General features: G+C 44.9%; 2 protein-coding genes across 5 annotated transcripts; both read left to right on the top strand.

The window, feature by feature from the left end:
• The first annotated feature begins 821 nt into the window (after positions 1–821).
• Positions 822–16,016, top strand: rab40c (RAB40c, member RAS oncogene family). 2 transcript variants are annotated; one of them, XM_056406547.1, is made up of 7 exons: positions 822–1,231; positions 1,886–2,205; positions 9,744–9,804; positions 10,076–10,136; positions 10,233–10,310; positions 10,627–10,849; positions 12,869–16,016. In XM_056406547.1, exons 2-7 carry the CDS (start codon positions 2,043–2,045, stop codon positions 13,141–13,143), a joined length of 861 nt encoding a protein of 286 aa, XP_056262522.1. In that variant the 5' UTR covers positions 822–1,231; positions 1,886–2,042; the 3' UTR covers positions 13,144–16,016. The 2 variants fall into 2 exon arrangements, with proteins under 2 accessions (XP_056262522.1, XP_056262521.1); XM_056406546.1 differs by having other exon boundaries at positions 822–1,301.
• On the top strand, positions 2,761–7,637 carry LOC130188267 (uncharacterized). Of its 3 annotated transcripts, XM_056406525.1 has the most exons (5): positions 2,773–4,365; positions 5,092–5,673; positions 5,802–5,945; positions 6,061–6,316; positions 6,448–7,637. In XM_056406525.1, the coding sequence occupies exons 1-5, from the start codon at positions 3,658–3,660 to the stop codon at positions 7,110–7,112; spliced, it is 2,355 nt and encodes a 784-aa protein (XP_056262500.1). In that variant the 5' UTR covers positions 2,773–3,657; the 3' UTR covers positions 7,113–7,637. The 3 variants fall into 3 exon arrangements, with proteins under 3 accessions (XP_056262502.1, XP_056262500.1, XP_056262501.1); XM_056406527.1 differs by lacking the exon at positions 6,061–6,316 and having other exon boundaries at positions 2,761–4,365; XM_056406526.1 differs by lacking the exon at positions 2,773–4,365 and having other exon boundaries at positions 4,776–5,673.
• Positions 16,017–18,638: the final 2,622 nt, after the last annotated feature.

Here is an 18,638-nt window from a genome sequence, read left to right as displayed (position 1 = left end):
TGTGATAAATGAGTCATTTTTTTATCGTGGGGTAATTGGATAATTACTTTATTAAGAGGTCTATCTTTAGTTAATATTAGACCAGATCTAAACTATCAGAGGCTTGTGGATCTCCCATGTTCATATGTTCTATATCGGAAGGATGTATTAATTGTATGGGGGATAACTAACTAATAACCGATCAATCAATGCTGATTATCGGCAGTGATCTCTCACTGCGTGTGCTTCGTCACATCTTCATGATCTCATGATGTTTATGTGTTCGTCCTCTGAGATTCTTCTGTCAGAGCTGTGGAGCGGTGACACATGATGTTATGAAACAGATGGCATTACACACTCTCAGCCTCTCAGTGCACATTTCATAATGTTATTCATTTCACTGTGCAGTGTTGCTTCCTCAAACCACAGGGAGTGGTATAAACAGGTAGTAGGAGTGAGTGTGAAAGTAAAGGGAGGGAGGGCTCAATGTTATTGTCGGCTCTTTTAGATCAGTTAATGTGTGTAGGAAACTGGTATGGTGTAATGTTATTGACTGTCAACAAATTCAAAAATACATCAAATATGGGTCTCTGATTTTACTGTAGCTCTTGTAATTGAACATGCTTCACATTATCAAACTGATAAGGTGTCCAAACTCCCCAATTATTGTGTCTTTAATTGTTGCTAAAGGTCCTTTCAAAATGTCATAATTTTACCCTGAAAACATAACATGTCGTCGCTTTCATGAAATCTTGTTTTTCCAGGTTATTTCCAATGTTCTGCACGCATTCAGCGACCAGTTAATCATCTTTGTTGTCCACGGTCCCCCTCACCATCTGCGTGTTGTTGACAGCAGGCTCTTGACGGACGTTTCTGCCCAGCCAATCAGAGGCTGTCCTGCTCCTCCCCGCGGAAGCGGCGTCCAATTGCGTGCGCGGGGAGGCGGGGCTTGTGGCGAGAGGGCGGGAACAAGAGAGTGCGGCTCTGTCAGCCGCGCAGTCTGCGTCGGTCCGCGGCAGAAGAGTCACGGCGGTGAGCATGGTTCAATACATGGAGGAAAAGGGACAAATCACGGACTGAGATTGCCGAGTACTCCCACGGAGATTTGGACTGGATTTAAAAGCGCCACGGGCCTCTGATCCCAACCGAAGATATCACTGTTTTCTGGATAAAAACCGCAGAGAGGTTCCGGAAATTATTGTCACCCCGGACTAAAGAAAGACCCCGAAAGGGGCCTGAAAGCTACGCAGACGTGGGTTGAAGTTGAGCTTTTAGCGGCGCCGCGCGCAGTTTATATCCAGCGGGAAGTGCGGTTATAAAAGGTGTTATACAGGTTGTTATAACTGTAGCATAACGCGCAACCAGTGACGTATGTCTTTTTAATAACTACCGAGTCTGTTGACAGCGTTAGCTCCCGTGCTAACGGCTAAGCTAGTCGACTAGCTTGTTGTTCCCCGAAGAGCTTTCTCTTCTAAACGGGAACAAAAAGACTACAGCGGTGCGTTTTCCTTCTATAAAACACATCTCAGAACAGATATCTGCAAATAACATTTGCAAAAGTGGCGCGTAATAATCCCGTTGCCGGACAGTGAGCATGTTTTCCTCCCTTCAGAGACCTTGTGAGAGGCGTCCTGTCCGGATGTAGCTCCCGTCGCTCTTTGATATCTTCCACTCAGACATATATTCTCACATGTTGTGTTTTTATGGCTCAAGAAGGTGAATTAATTCTCACATTGTGGTTAAACCTGGTTTATAAACTGCGGCTCATCTGTTTGAAAGACGAGCACCAAGTTGTTCATTAAAAGTTACCCTCACTGAGCAAAACTATTATAATCTGACTTTTATCCATTCTGATGTTTTGTTTTTTCGGACCCACGTGTTTGTGACACAGCTTGTTTTTCATTAGGACCCCCACACACACACACACCTGTGAGTGGCCCTTCTTCGAAGGACTTTTCGAGCTGCTGGACTCTCCTTTAGACACGTTCATGGGCTAAAGACCCGGCAGAGATTTGGTTGAAGTGAGTGAGGGTCCCCCCCCCCTCGCCCCCCCCAACAGGCTCATGGGCGACGCCATGGTCAGCAAGGGCAGCAAGGGCAGCCCGGTGAAGAGCTACGACTACCTGCTCAAGTTCCTCCTGGTGGGCGACAGCGACGTGGGCAAAGGAGAGATCCTGGACAGCCTGCAGGACGGATCGGCCGAGTCCCCTTACGCGTACAGCAGTGGTGAGTCACGGTCCTGCTCTTATGATGATGATGAGGATGATGAGCTCCTTGTGTTATGTCATGCTCGCTGAACGTACTGGCTGTGCGTTCAGCGGCGTGGACAGTGGACACAAAGAGCTCTCTGAGGCTCACACTGGGGGGGCATTGTAGTCCAATCTTTGGGAATGTTGTCCGATTAAATATTCTGAACATATACAGACAGAACCATCGTCAGAGGAATCGACGATGGAAGGAAGACGAAGTCTCGGGGATTTTACAAACCAAATTATTAATTGTATAACTTCAGATAAATCACTTGGAGATATGGTTGTTACTTGCAGCTTATTCTAGGTGTTAGTGGCATTACTGACCGATCTGGAACCTGTGGGTGAGACCCTCAGACCCCCTCAGACCCCCTCAGACCCCCTCAGACCCCCATATACCCTCTCAGACCCTCTCAGACTCCCTCAGACCCTCTCAGACCCCCATAGACCCTCTCGGACTCTCTCAGACCCTCTCAGACCCTCTCAGACCCTCTCAGACCCCCTCAGACCCCCTCAGATCCTCTCAGATCCTCTCAGATCCCCTCAGATCCTCTGAGACCCCCTCAGATCCTCTCAGACCCTCTCAGATCCCCTCAGATCCTCTCAGACCCCCTCAGATCCTCTCAGACCCCCTCAGACCCTCTCAGACTCCCTCAGACCCTCTCAGAGAGGAAGATGTCCTGATGGCTGCGAGTGAGATCAGAAGCCGTGGAACATTAAATATGGAGCGGAGCAGAGCGACTGCAGACAGGAGCTTGTGATTGGTTCCCATCCCTCTGGACGGGGGAGCGGCTCGTGATTGGTCGGCTCCGTCCTCGGGCTCCGATTGGCTCCCAGCGATCGCGTTGCATTATTGATCAGACTTCAGCTCCCGCTGATCGGCCGGAGGACCTTCTGGGCCGTTTGAGATATTGAACCAACATTCTGCTCCCAGCTTATGATGGAGTTCAGAATATCGTTTATGCTTGGACCCGTTGCTTCCACAACGCGAGACATTCTAAGAAAAGTCGTGACGCTGAATCGACCGTATTAATAACGTGAAGCATGTGCTGCGTTTCTTTGTCGTGAACGAGATGAAGATCTGTGAGTTTGGGACGTCGTGTCAGAAACATCTCACGTGCAGCGGATCATAAACAGGGTGTCCGCGGGTCCTTAAAAAGTCTTAAAAAGTCTTAAATCGCTTTTCCTAAAAATAAGGCCTTAAAAAGTCTTAAATTGTCTTAAATTCAGATTGGCTTGGTCTTAAATTTTTTTGGTGTCATGTCACTGCGAATACGAGGCAATCTGTTCCGCCAGGTCTGTATGTTGCTCTGGTCGGCTCTGCGCTGCTGTGTCTCTGGTGTCACCAGGTCCACGCCCCTTAAAGGGGCTCCGGGTATTCGGCCCTATCAATCCCCGACAACGTTAAGCTTCGGCCATTCTTGACAACATGGGTAAATGCAAGTTCAATAATATATGGCTCGAAAAAAACGAGTATTTTTGGTTACGGTCGGTGCCTGGAAATGCTTATCAAGCGAGCTGCGTTATGTGTCGGAAGACTTTCCAACTCGGGACGATGGGGATCAGAGCGGTGGAATCGCACGTGAAAAGTAAGAAGCACAGCGACCACGCGAAGGCGCGCCAGCAGCCCGCCATTGCTAGCTTCTGCTCCACGGCTAGCATTGACGTGAACGCTTCAACGCTGGATGGAACCGTAGGAAATCCAGAGCCAACAGTAATGCCATCTGACCTCCGCGCAATGTGTGGCTCTACGCCAACACTACAAGCGGAGGTGATTTGGGTGCTGAGGACTGTGACAAGCCACCATTCATGCAGGTCTAATGACGGGATTGGAGAAGTATTTAAAGCAATGTTCCCAGATTCGAGCCTTGTACAGTCATTTACCTGCGGAAAAGACAAGACAACATACGTGGCTACATTTGGATTGGCGCCGTATATAAAAAAAGAGCTAATCACAGAAGTCCAGCAGTGCAGTGCGTTTGTCATTATGTTCGATGAGACATTGAACCAGACCACCAAGAACAAACAGCTGGACTTGCATGTGCGCTATTGGATAAATGACCACGTCCAGTCCAGATTTTTTGGAGCACAATTCATGGGCCATGCAACTGCTCAGGACCTACTTCAGCATTTCAAAGTAAGTCTGCCATTAATATATTAACTAACCTATTGTATATGTTTAGTGTATCATATAGGTAAGCTTTACTTATGTGTTAAGTGAATAACAGCTATGGACAGGGCACTACACGTTAATTAGACAAATTCAAATACAAAATTATTTAAAAACAGCCAAATTGAGTTTTAGAATGGTCGTTGAGTCTGATTTTACCTGTCAATATGTCTAAGTAGTATACACTATAGGCCAGGGGTGCTCACACTTTTTCAGCATGTGAGCTACTTATTATGTGATCAAGTCAAGGCGATCGACCGACGGGGGGGGGGGTGCTAGTGAGGGTACGCGCTCACCTGCCGCACGCGAGCAGAGTAGAGTTGTTGACTGGGGGGGGGGTCGGAGCTCTGCGGCGCACGAGACGGCGGGCAGAGGACTGTTAACGCGACACAAGAGACAGAAATTACGTGTTTCTGCTGTAATGTGGCGCTATAGAGAAAGTGACAGGGGGGCGGGACCATTTTTTAAAATGTCATGCGATCTACCATACTACGCCGCGATCGACTGGCAGGTCGCCGCGATCGACGTATTGAGCACCCCTGCTATAGGCTATAGGGATGGCTCACGTTGCATAATTTGTAAAATAGAATTAATTCATATTTATCCAGTCTGACATTAATCTGAAGTGCTGGTGTCATAAGAGATGTGCTGACTGTTTTATGGCTAATGTCTGCGGTTTTTTCTTTTTCTCAGGAGTGTGTGCAGCAGCTTGACCTAAGAAATATGATTTCTATCTCGATGGACGGACCAAACGTCAACTGGAAATTTTTGTCAATGCTCCAACAGGAACATGCAGAGGCATTTGGAAGTGCCCAGCTGATTGTGGTGGGGAGCTGTGGGCTTCACACACTCCACAATGCCTTCAAATGTGGCTTCAGTGTCTGGCAACTGGAGAAAGTGCTCAGGGCAATACATACACTCTTTCATAATTCCCCTGCTAGAAGAGAAGATTTCTGCACTTTGACCAAGACATCTGTGTTTCCCCTATCATTCTGTGGGCATCGCTGGATAGAAAACCTACCTGTCGTCGACAGGGCTATTGCATTATGGCCAATGATCGTGATGTATGTAGATGCAGTGACACAGAAAAAACTTCCAAGCCCGAGAACATCATCCTATGACACTCTTGCAGAGGCACGGAATGACCCTCTCATAATGGCCAAGTTGCACTTCTTCATGGCTGTCTCTAGGAGCTTCACCACCTTTCTGACTAAATATCAGACAGATGAGCCTGTGATGCCATTCATCAGTAAAGATCTGTCTGTTCTCATGAAGGTAATGTATAACATGCCATGGATGGATAAAGTGTATGCAATTTCAATTTGAATTCAACAACTCCTCTCCAAAACTTCTTAAAATGTGTATTGTTTTTTTTATATATGTTGTATTTTATATGTTCTCAGAGCCTGCTGAAGAGGTTCATCAAGGCAGAGATCGTTGATGACATCACTGCACTGCAAATGGTCAAACTGGACACAAATGCCAAGGAAGCAAGGGTTCACGTAAAGCATGTGGACATTGGGTTAGGAGCTGAAGCAATCCTAAAGGTAAAGGCAAAGGTGTTAAATGTCAAACAATGGTTACAGTACAAGAAATCAACATTTTATTTTTGCATAAAACTTTTAGTCAGTCTCACATGCCCTCCTCCCCTCTTCCTGTTAGGAACGCCAGAGTAGCCGCAACAGCAACTTAGGAGAGCTCAGTGTGTTGGTATTTAGGAAGGACTGCATGGACTGTTTGACTAACATTGTCAAGAAAATGCAAGACAAGAGCCCACTGAAGTACACCATTGTGAGGCAGATGGCATGTTTGGACCCACAGAACATGTTCTCAGACCCCGGCTTGTGCTGTGAGAGAATGAAAGGAGTGGTTCAGAGGTTTCTGCATGATCACCAGCTGTCAGGAGGCGTCTCTGCCGGTACTTACAATTAAGAAGTCTAGCAGAATGGACATTGTCACACTTAATGTGATTTTTGTAGTTTCTGTCTGAACTTTTTCATTACATTGATTGATTTTTTAATTATTTTGTGTTCATTTGTTTTACGACAGGTGATGTGATTGTCCAGCAATTTGGAAATTTCTTGTCTCTGGAGACAAAAAATGAATCATTCTCTTCTTTCCAACCCATGCAAACACGACTGGATGTTTTCTTGCATGGATTCCTCCATCAATCCTACCCTGAACTCTGGGCTTTCTCCAGGAAACTTCTGCTCCTCTCCCATGGCCAAGCAACGGTTGAGAGGGGCTTTTCTGTAAATAAGGAGATAGAAGCTGATAACATGAAGGAAGACACAGTGGTTGCTCAGAGGATGATCTGTGACTATGTCTCTGTCTGTGGGGGGGTTCTCAAAGTACCTCTGACAAAGGAGCTTATGGCAGCTGCAGCTTCAGCGAGGTCTCAGTATCGGCTACACCTGGAACAGGAAAAGAGAAAGCATGCGAGCACTGCACTAACAGAAAAGAGAAAAGTTGCAGAAGACTACCTTGAGCAGCTCAAAAAGAAGAAGAAGATACTGATTGAGGTAGCAAACAGCCTGGAAAAGGATGCAGACAAACTGGCAGAGCAAGCTGAGGGTAAATCAGGCACACTCATGGCCCAGCTAATCACCAAGTCCAACGTACTCAGAAAAAGATACAAAGAAAAAATCACAGAACTCAAAGAGGTTGAGAAAGATCTGGAGGATAAATCAGCAGAACTCAGGCATATGCCATAACATATCAGGCATGTTGTCCCTATTCCTTCCCTTCCTGCCTCTCTGTTTCACGTGGCCCGATGTTCAGTTGTGCTCTTGCACATTGTTATAAATTGGTACATACACTCTTTTGGGAAGGCTAACTCAAGTGCTGAGTTAGTGTTTTGTTTATTATTATTATGATGTTGAGGAAAAATATGTATTCATACAGTATGTATGTAAAAAGTCTTAAATTTTACACACACACACTTATTCCCACACACCTCCACAAACAGTTTTACACACTCTGCTGTATAATCTCTGTCCATGATGAGTCCTCCACAAACGGCAACCTATCCATCTAGGTTTCTCTCTGTCACACATACATACACACACATTCTGTTAAAATGTTTTTGCCTTTTAAAAGCAGCTAAAATGGTCATTTATTTATTTTATTTATTTATTTTTTCAAAAGGAACTATTTTTTATGTTGTTAAAAGCAATTTGTTCATGGGACCTAAATGTTTTGAAAATATTGTATGAATAAATATAATTTAGGACAGCAATGACTTTTGTGTTATCCTTTCGCATTACATTTTGAATAGACATCAGTGTGTTTACTTGGAAAGATTACTGTATATTTCCTTTTGGTTTGTATTTCCATCATACGTTTGGTCTTAAATTTTATTTTGACGTGGTCTTAAAAAGTCTTAAAAAGTCTTAAATTTTACTTGTTAATTCCTGCAGACACCCTGATAAAACCCGTTTCAGTGGCGGCTTTGAATCTCGAATCGGCAGTAAAGGAAAAAAAGGAACAAATAAATCTCAGAGATGATCGCCGATCATGCTGCCGATGCCAATAGATGATCTTTGATCACTAATAATAGCAAAAAAACAGTATTTTACCACACCCTGAAACATCTTTCTGGCAGCTCTGAAGTCGACGTAAACCACAAACCATGATATTCATTATTCTGGTGTCCTGGTTATCGTCAGTCAAACGTTTCTATTTATATTTTTCTCCACCACGAACTTCTCCTGTGAAGCGTTCCTGCAGATGAACTCGAGCCGCCGCCCTCACGGGCCGAATGGAGCCGGGATACTAAAGGCTACTGAGCGTCTCGTTTTGTTAATGAGGTCCCGCCCCTTACAGTCAGGGTCCGTACGCTCATGGAAAACCTGGAAAAGTCCTGGAAAAAACTTAAATCATAAAAGTTTTGGAAAGTCATGGACATTTTGTTGTCATCACATGTTCATTTACGCCGAGTTTGAAATAATTTACATGTTTTTTTAAAGAAAGACGCTCAAAATATAAGCCGGCGTACGCTTTCGATACGCAACGTGTTCTACATTCATGTTTATACCGAGATTTCAGTTTCTTCATGGACATTTTGTTTAACGCCCTGGAAACCATCGGTCAGCATGTGTGAGAACCCTGGACAGTGGCTGGAGGGAGGTGGACGAGTGACACACACACACACACACACACTGACTGCTCCTCAGGTGACCTTCATAGTCTGGTTTTATCGACATGTTACAATTCTGGATTATTTTGATATATAATCTGCTCACAGAGCTGTGAGTCACGCAGGTTCTGAACCTCTGAATGCCTCGCGCGGCTCCGAGTGCATCCAAACAACAACAACAACAACAACAACAAAGGAAGCCGGGTCCCAGAATAGCAGCGTCAGCATGAAGCCGTCAGAGGCATCGGAGGAGCGATGGCACTTTACGCCAAGATGTTGATCATTTGGTTATCGGCAGCTGTGGAGGAACCGGAGAGCATCTGTGTTCACATGTTTCATGTGAAGGATTCCTTCCTGTTTATAACATAACAACACGGCCGATCAGCAGAAAACAAACCTCTGGTTGTATAGAAGTCTATGCTGCATTATCTCTCCTGACCACCAGGGGGCGACTCCTCTGGTTGTATAGAAGTATATGCTTCATGTGTTAAAGCTGCATTCTCTCTCCTGACCACCAGGGGGCGACTCCTCTGGTTGTATAGAAGTCTATGCTTCATGTGTTAAAGCTGCATTATCTCTCCTGACCACCAGGGGGCGACTCCTCTGGTTGTATAGAAGTCTATGCTTCATGTGTTAAAGCTGCATTATCTCTCCAACAGTAAAACTTTGTGTTTACTTCTATATTTTAAGTGCCTTGTCACTTCCTGTGGAGACGCCATGTTGTTTCCCCTGATCGTGATGTTAGCATTTAGCTCAAAGCGCTAGTTATTCTTTGATCTCAAAGTTCGGCTCCTTCACCAGAAATAAGAATTCAAGTGTAAACTTTTCTAATGCAGCAACGTGGAAATGAAAGAGGGATTAAAGTCCCAGTAAATAAAGAACAGAAGAGAATTAGATTTAGAGATGAATCATAGATATCGATGACGTCAGATCAGAATATATATATATGTGTGTATATATATATATATATATATAGAAGTTTCAGAGCGAGACAGAAACACGTCGCTTGTATGTGGAAGTCGATCGCAGTTCTGTGCACTGCATTGTGGGTAAACATGTCCACTTTTATTCAATGTAGGTGTCTTTAAGCCCGACGTGTTTGTGATGCATCATAACCCTGTCTCTCTCTCTCTCTCTCTCTCTCTCTTTTCTTTCTCTCTCTCTCTCTCTCTCCCCCCCTCCCTCCCTCCCCCCCCTCATTGTCCAGGTATTGACTATAAAACCACCACCATCCTTCTGGACGGGAGGAGAGTGAAGCTGGAGCTCTGGTACACACCTACACACACACACCTCCACACACACCTATTCACACACACCTACACACACACCTATTAGTATTCACACACACAAACACTGGTTTTCGATGCCGCAGCACAGAGTAGAGAAGTTTCTAAAATAAGATTTTAACTATTAAACACAGATCTGCTCTTCCTCTCTCTGACTCTTCTTCATCTCTCCTCTCTCTGGCTCTTCTTCGCCCCCCTCTCCTCTTCCTCTCTCTCCCTCCCTCTCTCTCCCTATCCCTCTCTCTCTCCACAGGGACACGTCCGGTCAGGGGAGGTTCTGCACCATCTTCCGCTCGTACTCCCGTGGCGCTCAGGTGAGACCCGATCCACTACCACAGCCGGTCCTGGTCCTGGTCCCGGTCCCGGTCCTGGTCCTGTTGAGCCCGTTGACGTTGTGTGTGTGTCCTCAGGGGATCCTGCTGGTCTATGACATCACCAACCGCTGGTCGTTTGACGGGATCGACCGCTGGATCCGAGAGATCGACGAGGTGAGCGCTCCGACGTCCTGAAGATGTGTTTGAATATTTAAAATAGATTTAACAATTAAACAATCGTCTTAAAAATAAGTGGAAAATATCAATAAAATATGTGAAAAAAGTTATTTGAGAAATATCACAAAAATGTTTCTAAAAACATCCCAAAGTTTGTTAAAGTAAAAATAAAAATTGTGATAAATTTCCCCCTAAAAAATAAAAGATGTGTTTTTATTCTGTTATTATTCAGTTTATTCATTAATGTCTGCAGGACTGGTCGTCTGTGTGAACGAGGCATCGCTCTGTTTAATATTCCTGATTTATTTCCCAGCATGCCCCTGGCGTGCCCCGGATCCTGGTCGGGAACCGCCTGCACCTGGCCTTCAAGCGGCAGGTCCCCACGGAGCAGGCGAGGGCGTACGCCGAGAAGAACGGCATGACCTTCTTCGAGGTCAGCCCGCTGTGCAACTTCAACGTCATCGAGTCGTTCACCGAGCTGTCGCGCATCGTGCTCATGCGGCACGGCATGGAGAAGTTCTGGAAGCCCAACAGAGGTGGGTGGCGGCCTGTTTGGTGGGCGGCGGCCTGTTTGGTGGGCGGCGGCCTCCGACTGCTGGAGGTCGCATCCTGTTTGGAGGAAGCAGCTTGATTTATTACCAGTGAAGGGCGATTCATGCCTAAATATTTGTTTTAAATATATTTTCAAATTATATTAAATATATATATATTTTGAAAATATATATTTTCAAATTTGATTTTTCAAATTTGATTTTAATAATATGATTTAAAAATAATTCTAAGAAAATATTTTTTACATATGCAAAAAATACAAATTGGTGAAAAATGTCAAATTATTTGAGAAATATCTTTAAAAATTGTAAAATTCTCAATAAAATGGGTGACGGATATATTTGATTAAATAATTGGAAGAAAAATGCCGGAAAACTATCCTAAAGATTTTTTTATTTATATACAAATTATATTTAAAAATTATATTTTAATAATATAATTAATACAAAAATAAAATCATTTTTTAAATATATATTTAAAAATATCAGTAAAATATGTAAAAAACACAAATAAGTGAAAAATGTCAAGAAAATATTTGAGAAATATCAACATTTTGTAAAATTCTAAATAAAAATGGGTGAAGGATATATTTGTTTAAATATTTGGAAGAAAAATAGCCTAAATATTTTTGGGATATTTAAAAAATATAGATTTAAATTAGATTAAAAAATATATATATATTTGAAAAATATATATATATTTGAAAAATATCAATAACATCTGTGAATGAAAAATGATATCTGCTCCTCCTCCATCCCATAATATCTGCTCCTCCTCCTCCATCCCATAATGTCTGCTCCTCCTCCATCCCATAATGTCTCCTCCTCCTCCTCCATCCCATAATGTCTGCTCCTCCTCCTCCATCCCATAATGTCTGCTCCTCCTCCTCCTCCTCCATCCCATAATATCTGCTCCTCCTCCTCCTCCATCCCATAATGTCTGCTCCTCCTCCATCCCATAATGTCTGCTCCTCCTCCTCCATCCCATAATGTCTGCTCCTCCTCCTCCTCCATCCCATAATATCTGCTCCTCCTCCTCCTCCATCCCATAATATCTGCTCCTCCTCCTCCATCCCATAATATCTGCTCCTCCATCATCCCATAATGTCTGCTCCTCCTCCATCCCATAATGTCTGCTCTTCCTCCTCCATCCCATAATATCTGCTCCTCCTCCTCCATCCCATAATGTCTGCTCCTCCTCCATCCCATAATGTCTCCTCCTCCTCCTCCATCCCATAATGTCTGCTCCTCCTCCTCCATCCCATAATGTCTGCTCCTCCTCCATCCCATAATGTCTGCTCCTCCTCCTCCATCCCATAATATCTGCTCCTCCTCCTCCATCCCATAATGTCTGCTCCTCCTCCATCCCATAATGTCTGCTCCTCCTCCTCCATCCCATAATGTCTGCTCCTCCTCCTCCTCCATCCCATAATGTCTGCTCCTCCTCCTCCATCCCATAATATCTGCTCCTCCTCCATCCCATAATGTCTCCTCCTCCTCCTCCTCCATCCCATAATGTCTGCTCCTCCTCCTCCATCCCATAATGTCTGCTCCTCCTCCTCCATCCCATAATGTCTGCTCCTCCTCCTCCATCCCATAATGTCTGCTCCTCCTCCTCCATCCCATAATGTCTGCTCCTCCTCCTCCATCCCATAATATCTGCTCCTCCTCCATCCCATAATGTCTGCTCCTCCTCCTCCATCCCATAATGTCTGCTCCTCCTCCTCCATCCCATAATGTCTGCTCCTCCTCCTCCTCCATCCCATAATGTCTGCTCCTCCTCCTCCATCCCATAATGTCTGCTCCTCCTCCATCCCATAATGTCTGCTCCTCCTCCTCCATCCCATAATATCTGCTCCTCCTCCATCCCATAATGTGTGCTCCTCCTCCTCCATCCCATAATGTCTGCTCCTCCTCCATCCCATAATGTCTGCTCCTCCTCCTCCTCCATCCCATAATGTCTGCTCCTCCTCCTCCATCCCATAATGTGTGCTCCTCCTCCAGTGTTCAGCCTGCAGGACCTGTGCTGCCGGGCCATCGTGTCGTGCACGCCGGTCCACCTCATCGACAAGCTGCCGCTGCCGGTGGCCATCAAGTCCCACCTGCGCTCCTTCTCCATGGCCAACGGCATGAACGCCGTCATGATGCACGGCCGCTCCTATTCGCTGGCCAGCCCGGTGGGCGGAGCCAAGGGCAACAGCCTCAAGAGGTCCAAGTCCATCCGGCTGCCGCGCAGCCCGCCGCAGAACTGCACCCGCAACAACTGTAAGATCTCCTAATTAACAGGCGAGGAGGAGGAGGAGGAGGAGGAGGAGGAGGAGGAGGACATCCCCCAACCTGAAGAGCGGGAATGACGGATGAAGGGATGAAAGGACAGGAAGTTCTTCCTTCTGCCCGATGTCGAGCGAGAGAACGAGAGAACGAGAGAGCGAGAGAACCAGAGAGCGAGAGAACGAGAGAACGAGAGTTCAACGACCGTCCAGAAATCTACACGCCTCGTGTCCTCCAGACCACTTCTTCCCTTGCTTCCTTCCTTTCCTTACTTCTCTCCCTTCCTTTCTTTTCTTCCTTCGTTATTCCTTTCCTTCCTTCTCTTCTTTTTCTTCCTTCGTTACTTCTTCCCTCCCTTACTTCATTTTCCATTCCCTCTCTTCCTTTCCTTCCTTCATTCCTTTCTTTCTCTCCCTCCTTTCCTCCCTTCCTTTCCTTCCTTCCTCCATTCCACTTTTTCTTTTTTCTACATCTTCACATCTCTTCTTAACTTTCTGTTTTGATGCCAACGAGCTCCTGTTGTTGTTATTATTGTTGTTGTTATGAGTGTTGATCACTCGTTGAAGGGAAATGTTGGCAACAAGCCGAGTGCTGGTGTTGGTGGACCGGGTCTCGGGGGAGGTCTTCGTGGTGGACCGGGTCTCGGGGGAGGTCTTCGTCCTGGACCGGGTCTCGGGGGAGGTCTTCGTCCTGGACCGGGTCTCGAGGGAGGTCTTCGTCCTGGACCGGGTCTCGAGGGAGGTCTTCGTGGTGGACCGGGTCTCGGGGGAGGTCTTCGTCCTGGACCGGGTCTCGGGGGAGGTCTTCGTGGTGGACCGGGTCTCGGGGGAGGTCTTCGTGGTGGACCGGGTCTCGGGAGTCCGGACCTGATCAGTTTTTTCTTATTTCTTCGTGATCCAGTTCACCTGCAGGAAAACACCAAACATGAATATTTGATCTCCGTGCTTTTCGTTGCCTGTTGCCATGGAAACCACTCTGCCGCCGTCCCTCTGGCTTTATTTATATCTCGATGCCAGTGAACCTTTTTAAAAGAACATGTGTTGTTTTTTTACCCCCGGTGCTTCTGGGAGTTGTAGTCCAGAGACCAGACGGACGTGTCACCCGAGGGTGCTCCGGTCCCTCCGTATCATCACCTAATAATCACTCCTCATGGAGGATGACATCATACCTTCACGAAGCACGTGACGCGTTTTCAGCTCCAGAAGTCACATTTTAAAAGTCTTTTTAATGACGTCATGGTGGGGACTACTTTCGGCGGCGGAGTGATATCCCGACGCACGGTGGTGAGAGGGATCGAGTCATTATGACCGTCTGTCGAGGCGGGACTTGTAGAAAGCATGAGGACGCCGTCTTTGTGTGAAATAATAAACGTGAGTCATCAAGATGATGAACGGCCATCGTGTTCTCGCGCTGCGTTCAGGGCCCGTGGGAAACGGCAGCTACGAGTCGAGAATGTTAATTTTCGCTCCGACGTGTCAGCGACTCGTCGACTCGTTTCTTTTTAACACCAAACCGCTCCAACTGGAGCCCTCCTCTTCCTCCTCCTTCTCTTCTTCCTCCTCCTTCTCTTCCTCCTCCTCCTCCTCCTCTTCTCTGATCTGCACGCCGTCCCATGATTCATAGCTGCTGAATAATAGATCTGTGGCGCTCTTTCCTCCCGCGCTCGGCTCTCTTGTCTTCCTCCTCTTCGTCGTCTCTCTTCTTCATCTCGTCTGCTGCTCCTTTTGTTTGACTTTATTTATTTGAGCTTTTTTCTCTCCGGGTGTTTCCACAATCAGATCATTATGACGGCGTATTATTATTATTATTTTATGATTCGTTTCTTAACAACACAAATATGTTTTTTTAAGTTTATTTTTCTAATAATTTGTAACTTTAGTTCAAAAAATATTTGAAATTTTTTTTAACTTAAATTTCAGCAACAACAAAATCTAAATTTGTTTGAAATTTTTTGCATAAATCTGTGGGGTCTTTTTCTTTAAATATTAGGTTTTAAATGTGAGATTTTCTTCCTCTGTGACCTCCCAGCTCTAATATCTTTATTTTTGAACCCACGGTTTCATCCCATTTAATACAAATGATTTGTTCTATAATAAAAATAATAATGAGTCAGTATATCATCATCTAATAAAAGGTTAAAACGTGTAGAAACACTTATAAAATGAAGTGTTTTATTGTTATTGTTCTTCGGGCATTTCGGAGACGTCTATGTAAACATACTCTTCATGGCTCCTTGATTTGGTTTTATGAGATAATAATCCGTTTAATTTGTTTTTTTTTGGCGTGTTGAGTTTGTGTGGCTCGTTTCCCTCGGTGCCGGTCGTGTGGAGGATCTTTGACTCGAGCTTGTTGCCAAGATTTGACAAAATAAGTCTTTTAGTTGTTGTTGATTTTAGTAACCCTCAGGGCTGAACAGGCGGTCATCGTGTTGCTCCGCCTCCATGTCTCACTTCCACACTTCCTTCTGGTTTCCTTTGGAACGACTTCCTCCGTGTTCGTTTCCATTTTGGACGATTTTCCTATTTTCTTTTGTTATTTTTAAAGGTGTAAATGTTTCGAGGACCGTGGGAGATTCAGGGACGCCTCTGATGTCGTGGAAGTATTTGTATAAAGAAGCAGAATGTTGTGATTATAATGACGACTTAAGACACGCACAAAAATACACAAAACACACACTTGTAAAACACTATTCTGGTTTTTGGCTGCTGAGTAATCTGAAGCGAGTGAATGTGTGTGTGTGTGTGTGTGAGTGAGTGTGTGTGAATGTTCTTCAAACGCAAGCTTTTTCTTTCTTTTTTTAAATTATTGATTGTACAGTTTTAAGTCAAAAGTTATGAAGAGATGCGATTTTTTCACAATAAAACGTTGAATGTTGAAGTCACGTGATTATTCTCTTGTCTTTCTGTTGAAATGAGTTCGGTGTCGTTTCTTTGGGAGACGCTGCCGCCTACTGGTCGGTGCTGAGATCAGCTCAGAAATCATCTTATATACAGGACTGTCTCAGAAAATTAGAATATTGTGATAAAGTTATTTAGTTTCTGTAATGCAATTAAAAAAACAAAAATGTCATGCATTCTGGATTCATTACAAATCAACTGAAATATTGCAAGCCTTTTATTCTTTTAATATTGCTGATTATGGCTTACAGCTTAAGAAAACTCTAAAATCCTATCTCATAAAATTAGAATATTTCCTCAGACCAAGTAAAAAAAAAAAAATTATAACAGCAAAACAAAATCAAACATTTGAAAATGTCCATTCATGCACTCAGTACTTGGTTGGGAATCCTTTTGCACAGATTACTGCATCAATGTGGCGTGGCATGGAGGCAATCAGCCTGTGGCATTGCTGAGGGTTTATGGATGCCCAGGATGCTTCAATAGCAACCTTTAGCTCATTTGCATTGTTGGGTCTGGTGTCTTTCAGCTTCTTCTTCATAATACCGCACAAATTCTCTATGGGGTTCAGGTCAGGGGAATTGGCAGGCCAATCGAGGACAGTAATGCCATGGTCAGTACACCAGTTACTGGTGGTTTTGGCACTGGGCAGGTGCCAGATCATGCTGGAAAATGAAATCCTCATCTCCATAGAGCTTTTCAGCAGACGGAAGCATGTAGTGCTCTAAAATCTCTTGGTACACAGCTGCATTTACTCTGGACTTGATGAAACACAGTGGACCAACACCAGCAGCTGACATGGCTCCCCAAACCATCACTGACTGTGGGAACTTCACACTGGATTTCAAGCAACTTGGATTTTGCGCCTCCAGCCTTTCTCCAGACTCTGGCGCCTTGACTTCCAAATGAAATACAACACTTGCTTTCGTCTGAAAAGAGGACTTTGGACCACTCTGCAACTGTCCAGTGCAGTAATCCGTGCAAAAGGATTCCCAACCAAGTACTGAGTGCATTAATGGACATTTTCAAATGTTTGATTTTGTTTTGCTGTTATAATTTTTTTTTTTTACTTGGTCTGAGGAAATATTCTAATTTTATGAGATAGGATTTTAGAGTTTTCTTAAGCTGTAAGCCATAATCAGCAATATTAAAAGAATAAAAGGCTTGCAATATTTCAGTTGATTTGTAATGAATCCAGAATGCATGACATTTTTGTTTTTTTAATTGCATTACAGAAAATAAAGAACTTTATCACAATATTCTAATTTTCTGAGACAGTCCTGTATATATATATATATATAATGTATATATATTAGGGCTGTGAAACGATTAACATTTTTAATCGGGTTAATCACAGGTTTTTGTGGATTAATCATGATTAATCACATATTACCGATATTCTCGGTATATTTTGTGAGAACATAGAGATTTATGACAAAAGACGGATAAATACATTTATACATTCTTCTATACAATGGTGCTGCAACTCAGCAGTTATTTAGCAGTTTTCTTCCATATGGAACTTTAATACATCTTCATCCTAAACAGAATGTTTAACCCTCCTGTTACCTTTCGGGTCAATTTGACCCCATTCAATGTTTAATGTCGGTGTTCTTTGGGGTCAATTTGACCCCAGGCTGTTTTTCACTGTGTCAAACTTATAAGAAATATCAACTTTTTTATATATTTAATGGGCTATTTAGGTAGTCAACAAACAAACATAAAGTACCTCACACTTAAACTTGGGAAGCAATATTAATTCTAATAATTTTCTGGAGGTTTTAATTGCTGGGGTCAAATTGACCCCGAGGGTAAAATATGTTAGTAAATGTAAAGGTAACAGGAGGGTTAAACAGAACATTTGTCTCTTGTTTGTCAACCATTAACTCCACCATGATACAATCTAAAGGCCTCTAGTCTTCCTCTAGCAGCTGCTGAGGCAAACTGACTGTGTGGGTTTTCTTCATGAACTGGGCCGTGATGAAAGGGACGGCGGGGACACCGCTGCAAAGCTGAAACCTCACCGGCCCGGACAGGTGGACAGATTGACAAGTGACTTTTTTTTTGCTCGGTCCCGATGCGCGCGCACGGAGCTCTGTGACGAGCGAGACGGAGATCGATAAGTGTTAACGCAACGCGAAGAGACAGAAATGACATGCTGCTGTGGAGATACGATCAACAACAGACGTTTAGTTTAATAAAAGAACAAAGACGTGCTCTAGAGAACATGTCAGGGCCCAGACCCCCCAGACCTACCGCCTGCAGCCGGTGCCGCGCCGCCGTCGCCTTCGCGTCGCCCTTCTCCTGCAGCCCGCTCCTCCGCGGCTGCCCGCCGGCTGCGTGGAGCCCCGCGGCGGCTCGCTCCTCTCTCTTCTCCCGGCTGCGGGCGCCTCCGTCCCCGCCGGCGGAGTCCAGGCTGCTGAAGTTCCACACGATGAGAGTCTGGACCAGCAGCACGGCCAGGGCGGCGATCAGCAGGGCGGACTTGGAGCGCCGGGCCAGCCTGCGGGCGCACGGGGTACCGTTCATCTTCCTCCTCCTCCTCCTCCTCCCTCCGGCTCAAGCTGAGAGCCCCATCCGCTAAACGCCGACAGCGGGGTGTGAAT

The sequence above is a fragment of the Pseudoliparis swirei genome, chromosome 23 (genome assembly GCF_029220125.1).
Source record: "Pseudoliparis swirei isolate HS2019 ecotype Mariana Trench chromosome 23, NWPU_hadal_v1, whole genome shotgun sequence".
In the NCBI taxonomy this organism is placed as follows: domain Eukaryota; kingdom Metazoa; phylum Chordata; class Actinopteri; order Perciformes; family Liparidae; genus Pseudoliparis; species Pseudoliparis swirei.
The sequence above is the reverse complement of the archived record's forward strand: the minus strand, read 5'-3'. Positions and strand labels throughout refer to the sequence as shown.